This window comes from Symphalangus syndactylus, chromosome 6, assembly GCF_028878055.3.
Source record: "Symphalangus syndactylus isolate Jambi chromosome 6, NHGRI_mSymSyn1-v2.1_pri, whole genome shotgun sequence".
NCBI classification, from domain to species: Eukaryota; Metazoa; Chordata; class Mammalia; order Primates; family Hylobatidae; genus Symphalangus; species Symphalangus syndactylus.
The window spans coordinates 132,415,381-132,427,460 of record NC_072428.2 but is presented as its reverse complement, the minus strand read 5'-3'; the positions used below and the strand labels follow the sequence as shown (position 1 = coordinate 132,427,460).

Genomic DNA, 12,080 nt, shown 5'->3' with positions numbered 1-12,080 from the left:
GAGAGGCCACGCCCCTTCCCCAGATGGTCAAATTCAAGATCAATGCACCAGGGAAGAGTTTGGATGGGAAGAATGCCTTTGTCTGAATTGACGCAAGTCTACCTTTTTTAAAATATCTTTTGGTAATTAGTTTGTAACTCAATGTATATTTTTTATTCCCATGATGATATAATTACTTGGCTGTGCATGGTGGCCCATGCCTGTAATCCTAGCCCTTTGGGAGGCTGAAGAGAGCAGATCACTTCATGTCAGGAGTTGGAGACCAGCCTGACCAACATGGTGAAATCCCATCTGGACTAAAAATACAGAAATTATCCAGACATCCTGACCTGCACCTATAGTCCCAGCTACTCGGGGGTCGGAGGCACCAGAATTCTTGAACTAGGGAGGCGGAGGTTGCAGTAAGCTGAGATTATGCCACTGCACTCCAGGCTGGATGATAGAGTGAGACTCCATCTCAAAACAATAATAATAATAATTACTCATTGATACACTGGTATTGGTTATCTAAGTATTGCTATAGTGTAGAATCTTAGAAAAACTCCTCATGTCTTCCTGGTGTTTTTGATTCCTGTGTCCCAAATATTCCTTCAAGTATCCTTTTCTAATTTGCTTAATTGACCATAATCCGATAATCCTGTTTAAAATCCTTTGTCTATATTTGTTTTCTCTGTTATTAGCTTTCCAAATCCCAGGGGCAAGCTCATCAACATTGGAGGACTCGTTTTGTTCTATTTCTTGTGAATTCACTGACAGATGGGACTCCTGACAAGCCCAGCTGAGCACCTTCAGTGCCACCCAGGGCTCTTGCTTTCTGTGCCTGGGGTGAGGCCCCAGCAGGCAGAACCACCTCACGCTGCTGACTGCCCTCTCTGTGTGGACAGTGGTGGCTGCCCAGCACTGCCCATGATCTATGGGCACAAAGGTGTCCTGATGTGTAAGGGAGTTTGGGAGACAGGGCTGACCTTAGGGTGATGAGAATGTTCTGGATTTATTGCTGCCATTAATTTAGTGATAAAGAAAAAGAAACCAACCCAAATGCCCATCAATCAACGAGTGGATAAAGAAACTGTCAGATATATATATATATATATGATGAAATACTATGCAGCCATAAAAAGGAATGAATAAACAGCATTTGGAGTGATCTACCTGGATGAGATGGGAGACTATTATTCTAAGTGAAGTAACTCAGAAATGTAAAACCAGACATAGCATGTTCTCACTGATATTTGGGAGCAAAGCTATGAGGTCACAAAGGCATAAGAATGATACAACGGATTTTGGGGACTTGTTGGGGAAAGAGCGAGAGGGGGTGAGGGATAAAAGACTACAAATATGGTGCAGTGTATACTGCTCAGATGGTGGGTTCACCAAAGTCTTGCAAATCATCACTAAAAACTTACTCATGTAACCAAATACCACCGGTATCCCAATAATATATGGAAAAATAAAAATTAAATTTAAATTAAAAAAGAAAAATATTCTCGCATGGCCTACAGCCACGAACATAGAGTGTTGTTTCTGTTTTTGTTTAAAAAAAATGAGCTCCAAAACTGTATCTTTGGTGCACAGAGCCCTGCATTTGGAAGGACCCTGCACTTGGATTTACATTCTGCTGTCATGATCTTCAAATTCTTAACAGTGTTTGAACAAAGCACCTGCCAGTAAGTCTTGCCACTGGTTGTAAATACATGATTTTATTTCATATACTGCTCCCCTCCCTGTGTGCTGGTTTCCTTTCAGCACAAGAGCACGACCAGGGTCTGGGTCACTCAGCATCTATGGAACTTAAGTAAAGAAAACAGAAATTGAAGTCACAGCAAAGGACCACCTGGTACTGAAAGCCACAGCTGGGATCAAACAAGCCCACAAATAGGTTCCAAATCTGGGCCCAGGACTCTGCTTCAGGAGACAGAGAAACACACAGCACAGTGGCCTGGTGCCCAGGGCAGGGCCAGAACAGGAAGATGGATTTTAGCTCAAGGCTCAGTTTTATGGGTTGGACACTCGGGGTCAAGTCAAAGAGAACCCTTCTCGCAATAAGACATCATCTTTCAATGAAGTCACTGTGATCATGGTTTGCTTGACCACAGCGTGCTCACTGTGTGAACACGAAGCCCAGCTGCATGTGTGTCTGATGGGAACTCAAAATAATTTCCTTAAAGATGATTAACTTTTGTCAAAACGTAACATAAAACTATTTGATTGAATGAGTTTATGAGAAAATAAATGAATGAAAATGAGTAAATTTTGTAGAATCAGCTTCTACCAGCCGAAAAGACCTTTTAAGGTCATTTAGGCACAACATCCATCTCCAGATAGAATTGTCCCTACCATGGGTCAGGTAGCTCACATGGCTTCAACCACTTCTAAAACCATAAAACCTTCCAGGAACTCCTCCCTGCCTTGATGATTTAGCTATGTATTCAAGAGGATTATTCAGAAGAGGTTTGACATTTGCATTAAAAATATTTGTGAACAAAACGACTCTCCAGTGATAGAAGTCACATCAGTGGTTGTTGGGACAGACAGAGGCATTGCAGAGGGGAGTGAGGGACTTTCTGGGTGACGCAGATACATCTTCATAGAGGTGGGGTTGCATATGTAGATATATGTTGCTCAAAAATCACTGATCTATTCATTTAAAAGGTGTCCTGTTAACTTCATATACTTTATATATCAATAATGTTGACTTTTAAATGTCTGAGGAGATATGTATGCTACATCCTCTAGTTAATTTTATCAAATGAATTATCAGGCATATGTGTTTCCATTTCTGTGGCTTCTGAGTCCTCAACCTAAGATTTCTTGTCAGACTGTGTCCATATCTGTCTTTGCACATTGGCCTGGTGGAAGAGGTTGTCTGAGATCAGCAAAGGAAATCAAAATATCTAGACTTCTACTATATGCTAAATACTTTAGGCCATTAAAGGTTACCTAGAACTCTGCTGATGGACAGTAGTAGTCTCATTTTATAGATAAAAAAATTGAAAAACTTAAGTTAACCCGTTAAGAACTGGTCTCAGGTCTTGATGAGCTGCTGTTAGAGTGGGAGTCAGGGCGGGGAGTCACGGTGCCTCTTCAGACTGCTTTCCCTACCCCACCATCTCCAGGGCAAACTGATCTCCGACTATGATGCTATTAGAGCCAGCAGGTCTAAAGGGGATGTAGGGGAAAACACTCCAATTTTTTGTAGGTTGGCAGCTTTATGAAATATTTTATAGCATAGAGCTATAAACACGGAACTTAGACTGGGCAGGGTTGGAGTATCAGTACCGCATCCTAATAGCTATTTAATTTGGTCAAGTTATTTAACCAATGGGCCAATTCTCTCACCTGTACAATGAGAAAAGCATTTGTGTCTTAGGGTTTTCTTCTGACAGTTGAATTTCTAAATAACTGAAACTTCCCAAAAGCAGGACTTCTATTTTGTGTATAGCAAAGTAAGAGAAAATGATGGAATCATTATTTTATTCTAAGTCTTGCCCATGGAGTAGAATTGAAATGTGAATGCTCATTCACGTAATCCATGCTTTCAGTTCTGCAGATGACTCTCCCACTTATGTGACTGACGGTTTCATAGAAACAAAGTCCATAAATGTGGTATATTCATACAAGGGAATATTATTAAGCATTAAAAGGAAGAAAATCCAGTCATTCGTGACAACATGGATAAAGCTGCAGGACACTGTGGTAAGTGACTAGGCCTGGCACGGAAAGACAAATACTGCCTGATTCTGCTTATAGCAGGCTACCTAAAAGCCAAACTCATGAAAGCAAAGATAAAAGTGGTGATATCCAAGGACTGGGAATGGAGAAGATGGGGAGTTGCTGTCAGCAGGTATAAAATTTCAGTTCAGCAAGATGAGTAAGATCTAGACAGCTTCTGTACAACCTAGCACCTGTAGATTACAATACTGTATTGTACACTTAAACATCTATTTAAAATACAGATCTCATGTTACATGTTCCTACCACATTAAATTAAAATGCTGGCCAAAAAATGAGGGAGGTAGCTAAAGAGAGACAGAGAAAGAAAGGGAAATTTTTGTAATTCAGAAACTGGGTGAAGTAATTTGAATAAATAAAACTAAAATAAAACAAAATAAATTTAAGCCTTAATACTGTAAAAAGTAAGAAATATTTGTTACTAAACAATTTTTCCCATTTTTAATTTTATGTCATAAAATATACAAAGGGCCTCAAAAATTTTACTGAATAAAGGATATAAAAGAAATTAACTAACGAATAACAATTATTCATGTTATTTTTCCTCAAGGTAGATTGCATTAGTGACAGAAAGTCTATAGGGTAGAAAATTTCATCTTTCTTTTGGCTGCAATGAAGGATGAATGCATATGCTTGGCCTGGAAATCATTTGTTTCTTGGACTTGTCAAGGAAGAGGTTCTAATGGTCACATAGGAGGCATGACCTTCCCCTCCTGCTAATGGGACCTGGAGAGAGGAAGCCGGATGACGGGACAGATGTACAGAGTAGGGGATGGTGGAGAGGTGTTGGAGAGCACACGACAGCCAGTTATTAAATATGGGACCAGGGACAGCTGTCTTCCCTCAGATACAAAAACAGGCAAAATAATAAATACTTGTGATTTCAGTGAGCATTAAAACAGATCACATATAGAAGCAGCAGAGAATGTCTGCGAAAGAAAACGCTGTCAGCTCAGCAGGGCCTGAGCCCCTCTGGCTGGAAGCTCTCGTCTCACAGTCACTTTCTGAATGGGGCAGGAAAGTTTCTGGCATTTCCTTGGGGAACTGGCCTTTCCCAGTTACTCCATCTGCAGGCCACCCCTGCACGCTGCAACCATTGGCAGGGCCCAGGCTTTGCTACTCCATGAGATCTTCCTGTCTTACACAGCCTTGAAACTAAAGGTGGAGTGGGTGGAGTACAGCCCCCACATGCCTCATCACACCTGCCTTTCCTGTGTCCTCCCTGTCCCAGGCCTGACACTCGTTCCCAGCCGTTGCCACCCCAGCCCCTTCACCCTCCACTGCCCATGCAGAGGCAGACACACTCCCACCTTGGTGCAAACTGGGGACTCTAGCACCCCTACCCTTCTTTGGCAGTGAGGGGTCTGTGCTTAATTCCACATGTCCAGGCCCACTCAGGGAATCCCACAGGGCCCCTGATGCCAGCAGGCAGCCAGGCATCCCCTTCAGCCCTCCTCTCCTGGCCACTCTCCAGCCCTGCCCATGGTTTCATACAGCATTGTGGAGCCACAGCACCTCCAAGTGGCCAAAAAATCCGCAGTCTCACGGATTCACACCTGGCCTAATGGGCTCAAGATTGTCCAGAGAAGGAACAGAGATGCTCTGCTCTCACTCCTGCAATCCCCACCCTCTCACACACACCCTCTTTATACTTGCCCAGAAGGGCCAATATAGGGTTGATCTTAAAGTTCACCTTTAGTTAGCAAAAGCAAGCATTAACCAACATTTTGATTGCAAAATAAACAACGTTACAGCATTGCAATTAGTATGCTAGGATGGATGAGAGGAGCCTGAAAAATAGAGGCCACTGATTTAAACAATGTGAAGATATCAAACAGCCCTATCCTGGAAACTGTATTCAGTCGTTCCTTTTGATTAATCAGACCCATGTTTTCATATTTTGCATTTAAATAAATTATCAGCAAATTTTAGATAGTGCATTTTAGAAAGAAAATTCTTGGATTTTTATAAATTTATTTCTGAACTTAGAAAATCTTGAAATAAACAACCCTATCAGCTGTAACTTAGGCAGATTCAATTGGCTGTGACATTTCCTGTCACTCCCCAGAAGTGCCTATGAGCTCTACCAGTGACCCAGCACCTCTCAGTAATGCCACCCAGAGAAACTGGGTCCATGTGGGTGAGTCTCCACAAGAACACACACACACGTACATGTACACACACACACACATCCACACACATGCACATGCACACACACATCCATGCACACACATGCACACACACTCACACACATGCACACACACACTCACACATATGGTATCGTTTTATTTATTATTTTTCTTGAGATGGAGTCTCACGCTATTGCCCAGACTGGAGTGCAATGGCGAGATCTCGGCTCACAGCAACCTCTGCCTCCTGGGTTCACGTGATTCTCCTGCCTCAGCCTCCCAAGTAGCTGGGATTACAGGCACACACCACCACAACTGGCTAATTGTTTGTATTTTTAATAGAGACAGGGTTTCACTATGTTGGCCAGACTCGTCTTGAACTCCTGACCTCATGATCTACCCACCTTAGCCTTCCAAAGTGCTGGGATTACAGGCGTGAGCACCGAGCCTGGACACACACAATATCTTCTCTAACTCCCCCGGGGAAAGGGAGACTCCCTTTCCTGGTCGGCTAAGTAACAGGTGCTTTTTCCAGGCACTGACTCGAAGGCTAGACCAAGGTCCTCTAGGCAAGGGGCTTCTTCCCAGGCTCTGGCGTTATCGCTAGGTCAAGGAGCCCTCTAGTGGCCCTGTCCAGGTGTGACAGAGGGCTCACACTTGTCTTCTGATCACTTCTCACTGTGCCCCTTCAGCTCCTGTCTCTGTATGGCCTGGTTTTTCCTAGGTTATAATTGTAGAGCAAGGATTTTTATAATATTGGAATAAAGAGTAATACTACAAACTGATGATTAATAATATTCCTACATCGTCATATCTATAATCTATTTCCAGTATAACTATTTTTATTTTATATATTTTCTTTATTATACTGGAACAGCTCCTGCCTTCGGTCTCTTGCCTCGGGATCTGGGTGACTAGCCGCCCACACAGATGGGAGTGGACAGAGGCACGTTTGCTGCCTGCGGGGTTCAGAGAAGGTGTCTCTGCGGATATGGAGCTTTGATCGGGGCTGGAATTTACGCTCTAGCTTTGAGTTTAAATAAGAAAAATAGAGAATAGACAAGATGGAAGATAGGATAATAGAATTGGTTTGACAGATATTTCTCAAACCCATTCCCCAAAAGATGAGTTGTCTACTATCCTCTCCACCTGGCTGTTGCCCTGGGACGCTTGCCTGGAAGTTGCCTCTAAGATTCCCCCACACCCAGTGCTGCTTGACCTTGGGTGTCAGCAACCTATGACACAAGGGATCCGTTGGTTCCTGAGAAAGAGAGGCTTGGAGACCACCAGACATAAAGTGTCAGAAGAACTTGACTCCCCACTGTGGCCCAGTGCAGGGTATGACTCTGCGGTGACGCAGGTGATTGTTTAGAGGGTCTTAAAAAATCTTAAACCAAACAATCCCCTTATAGCATGCTTGCTTTATTTTACAATTTAAAAAGGGATTTTAAAAAGACTAGATCTGAATGTGTTTATCATTTTTGAAATCAGTTGACAGGGCAGAGTCACACGCTAAAGAAAACCCACACTCTAAATATGAGCATAGGATGTAAAGTTGCCACATGGATGAATTAGCAGGTGCTATGATGTTCTGAAGCTTCTGTCGGGGCTCTTGCAGGAAATGTTCACCCAAGGCTTTGGTGGCCCCCACGGCTTCCTGGAGGGCCCCAAAGCTTTCTGCACAGGAAAGCGGTGACTCTGCAAGGCTGTGTCTTGGCTGCTGGCACAGAGATACAGGGCTGAGTCTTCTGGCTGCAGGGCGTGTAGGTGAAGGAATAAGTGAGAGCTATTGGGGCATTCAGGTGAGAAGCGACTTGGCACACTGTTGTTTTCAATCTGTTCTTTAAGATTGTAGACAAACATGAGCTGCAGTGGCTTCTCAGCACTTTGTTTGTACCAATACATAGCATTATGCCCCAGATCTTGTTCACATTTCAAAGACTTCTTGTTTGTCATTCCCATGACCAGGTGTCTTGGTGTCTGCGTAACTCCCGTTTCCATGGGAACTGTGGGGGAAAAGGGACAAAATTCAGACAGAGCCCAGGAGGAGGGTTGTTGCTGAAGTCACAAGGAAAAAGCTTGGAATTCAAGGACAGCTGATTTGAACCCAACTCACCCGCTCCCAGGAGACAGAGAACCGCACAGCAGAGCAGCCTGCAGCCCATGCTAGGCTCGGGTCTGAGATGGGGCCTCTGACTGGGGTCCTTTGGGCGAGGTGCTGGGCTCTGGTCTCCTTGGCCTTGGTTGGTGGTTTTTCCTGTGATGTCACTGCTCCTGACAGTGTCTCCAGACCCAGGGGATGTTTATATCCGGCCGTTTTACATCCTTTCTAGGTCCTCAGAGAAAGCAGATTTGAATTGTCTGGGCTGGGATGAATGGGCTGGGGAGAAAGGGCAGAGCAGAGTCAGCCTTTTACCCCGCAAGGATATTCCTCTGGCAGGGGCTCCTTTGCTCTCAGCTGCTTCCTCTTTGTGTGGATCCTCCCTCTATCTGTGTCCCCCTGTCTTTCAAGACCCCTCTCAGCAACAGACCACTCCCATTCAAGGAATCTCCTTCTTCTCTGAGGGATCACCCAAGACAGCGCCATTCAAAATGTCCATTCCCTCAATGTCTAAGCACGGTGGAGCCCTTTTGGCCTGGCTCTGTGGAGGGAGGATGACTGCATGACCACAGATGCAGGGTGGGCCAGCTCCCATCATTCAAGGGCATGACTGTGATGCCAACCAGCCACCAGGCACTGAGGAGGGAGCTGAGGGAGCACGAAAGGGATGAGCCACCCTCTGTCCCTGAAGTGGAGGGCATGGGCATGGGGCTTGGCTGGGCTTCGAGCTAACATACACAGGATGCTGAAAAAGAACAACACAAGGTGTGGGGAGCAAGGGAAAGGGAAATCAGGTTGAAGCTGACATAATAAATAAACACAAAAAGTAAGTACAAATAAACGCAAGAATGAAATGATTCATAATCTCTAAGTGATTTTAATCATCTATTGTTATAGAACATATTATTTTGTAATGACAATTGTGATTGAAGGGTTAGGGTTGTAGTTATAAATCAGTTACATAAAAATCTATGTTGGGGATAGAAAGGACTTACCATGATTAAACTATGGGTTGATAATTTAGAGATTTTTTTAACTTGGAGATGTGCTGCACCCGGAGGAAAGTACTAGCATTTTTTGATGTGTAAATTGTTTCAGAATATTTCTGTGTGGCCCTTAAAACAAAGAATGTAAAGGTTTTTACATCAGAATTTAAGAAAAGTGGTTGAATCATCTCCTCCTGAACAGGTTACATATATGAGAGACCTTCAACCTGCTACGGTTGGATGTATTTCATTCTTAGATAAGAACCCAACATCAACCTGATTGAAAGGTTAACGTTGTTAGTATTAAAATAATGTTGTTAGTATTCAAATTATTATAATAGGAGTCTGCTTCAGCAAGGAAACAATTCTTGGCCCTTCACCAAAAAAGAAAAAAAAATTGAATTAAAAAGAATTTGATAGCATTGTGTGGTTCCCAATAAGTAAACCAAATTTCAAGGATTTTTATTTTTTAATGGAATTCAACCTACCTTGAATAACAATGACAATGAAAGGCTTGACTGCCCTGAGGTCAGTAGCTAACATAAACATTTCTCAAAGCACAGGGTGGGTGATAGGTGAGTTTAAGTCATCTGAATATGGGATGGATCTGAAGAAGGAAAATGATCTCAGGACAGTTTGAATTGCAAGAAAGAAGAGTGAAGAGTGGAATGGTAAATGTGAAGTAAAGTCAAGTAAACATGTCTTTACCAAATAGCAGTAGTATATGTGATTGAAGATAAGATGTAACTGACTCCAAGACACTTGGGATTTAGGACACAGAATACTAAAAAGGAACCCAAAAATTATATGTAAGAAAGCCCCCCTTTTTTTTTCCTGAGCCAGATCCTAAATTATGTATGCAGAGGGTGGCAGATCAGAAGGCTGAGCAGAGAACAAGTTCTGGAAGGCTGAAGACATGGGCAGAGATTTCAGAAGAGCCAGGGCATTCAGACCCAGTTACAGTGGAGTGATGTGGCGAATACACTGTGATTCCCAATAGGACCCTGGGAAGGCCATGCACTAGTATTGATGAATGACCACGTGCTGGGGCTCCCTAAGAGGAAGGGCAAAGCTGAAATAGACCCTAGAAAGTCCTACATTTAACCCTCCCAGTATAACCCAACACTCTTTCCAAGAGATAACATAATCCAGAGCCTCAAACCTATGTCATCCACAATGCTTTACATAAATGATTTCTAGTCTTTCATGGAGGATATTTAGAAGTGTCCCTGTACCAAAATATCAGTTCTATAATGTTCTTTCACTTGGAGTAGGACCAGTGGCTCACCACTGCCTAGGGATTTGTGTCCAAAGTTCTTTCCGTGTCTCCCAATATCCCCTGTTGTCCAGCTGTCACCTGCTCTTGAGGAGAGTTTAAGATGACATTCATCAGAATTGGGAGAGACGCTTGCTAGTCACCCTTCTTGAAGAGAAGGAGCCTACAAGGCACAAGTCTGCCTCCACCGGCTTCTCCTCAACACTTTCCAGTTTACTTATTGCCATGGAATTTCATGCCTCTCCAGATATTTCTGTCAAACAAAATACTCACTGATAATCCAAATTGTCTCTTGATCTTAGAGATACTTTCCTTCCCCTCTTCTTTATGCTTATGCTCATCAACCATTTTTACCAACAGTGTGTTTATAATCATATCATTGGGTAAAATATGTACCCATATGTGCAGCAGACAAAGACAAGAAATGGCTTCTCCCATCAGTTAAGATCTTCAGTGCATGGGACAGGCTCCTGTTTTGTTAGTTGAGCCCTGATACTTTGCTGACTTTGTTGTGAACCCCTGCTTTAGCTGATAAACAGAATTCTGAGACAGTCCTCTGTACATAAAATGGAGAATTGCCATATCAGGTGCACTGGCAGAGGCTGCACTACAGACTGAAACTCCATCAGAGGCCATCAGGGAATAGAGACTGGAGCCTTGGGTGCAGGTGCACACACTGCCCAGGGCTTCCTGGCTGAGCCGGGAGGTTTGTGCACAGGGATGCGGTGGTTCTGCAAGGCTGTGTCTTGGCTGCTGGCACAGAAATACACAGCAGAGTCACCAAGCTCCAGGGACTTGATGTGAAGATTTAAATGAGACTTGTCTGGAGACTCAGGTGAGAAGCGATTTGGAACTGTTTCATTTAAAATGGGCTCCTTATTACTGTAGATAAACATTATCTTCAGAAGTTTCTTAGAGTCCTGTTTATACCAATACATAGCATTATGGCCCAGATTTTGTTCACATTTAAGAGACTCCTTTTTTCCTGTCTGTGTGACCAGGTATTTTGGAGTCTGCAAAACGGCTGTGTCCAACGGATCTGTAAAGGAAAGAAGCAGAATTCAGGCAAATCCCAGGAGGTAGCCTGCTGTTGTTGTCATGGTGAAGAGGCTTAGGGACTCCAACAGGATCATGTCACCTGGGCCCAGGACTCACCTGCTTGCAGGAGGCAGAGGGCCACACAGCAGAGAAGCCTGCAGCCCATGGCAGAGTGAGGCAGACCAGGCAAGGCCCAGGGCAGGGTTCTGGTCTGCAGTGGTGAGAAGACTAGGCTGTGGTTTCCACTGCCTCTGAGAGGTGCTGCGCCAATGAGGTCACAGCCTGTAATCATTTCCCCATTCCCAGGGTCTCCTCTAGCATGGCTCCTCCCTTTCATGCCCTGCACTTGCTCCTTTAAAGGAGTTTTTGGAATTTCTGGGAATAGTTGAGACAGTGGACTTGTGGCCTCCAGGATGTGTCTGTGGCAGTCATTCCTGTGCCCGTACCCCCTCCCTCCCTGCTCCTTCCTGGGGATCTGACCACCTCCTCCCTTCCTCTCCCTTTTGGGCTCCTCTCTCAGAGTCAGGCTGGTTTTCTTCTCTTGATCTTTTGCTTCCTTTTCCCAATAATGCAGGACGTTTTTTTTTTTTCCTCTTGAATCTTTGCTCATTTGAATATCTGATTAATGCAGAGTGACCACTCCTATTTCAGAAGAGATTGGCTTGGGTCATATTTTTGGCTGTCCAATATTTAACCTCCTTATTATATTTAAGCCATTCCCCAAAGTTTGGGTCTTCGTGAGAAAGGCATGTGTGTGGGTACGTTTGTAAACAAAATCTTCCACTCTTTCTAGAAGGAAAACCTCCATCCCTGCCTCT

At 43.8% G+C, this 12,080-nt stretch overlaps 2 gene segments (V, D, J or C); both read right to left on the bottom strand.

The window, feature by feature from the left end:
* Window positions 1-7,365: 7,365 nt before the first annotated feature.
* On the bottom strand, window positions 7,366-8,080 carry LOC129485118 (T cell receptor beta variable 4-2-like). The segment is given in 2 exon segments: window positions 7,366-7,867; window positions 7,978-8,080. Coding segments are annotated over 2 exon segments (474 nt in total).
* Window positions 8,081-10,859: 2,779 nt separating this feature from the next.
* LOC129485445 (T cell receptor beta variable 3-1-like) lies at window positions 10,860-11,470 on the bottom strand. The segment is given in 2 exon segments: window positions 10,860-11,263; window positions 11,380-11,470. Coding segments are annotated over 2 exon segments (453 nt in total).
* Window positions 11,471-12,080: the final 610 nt, after the last annotated feature.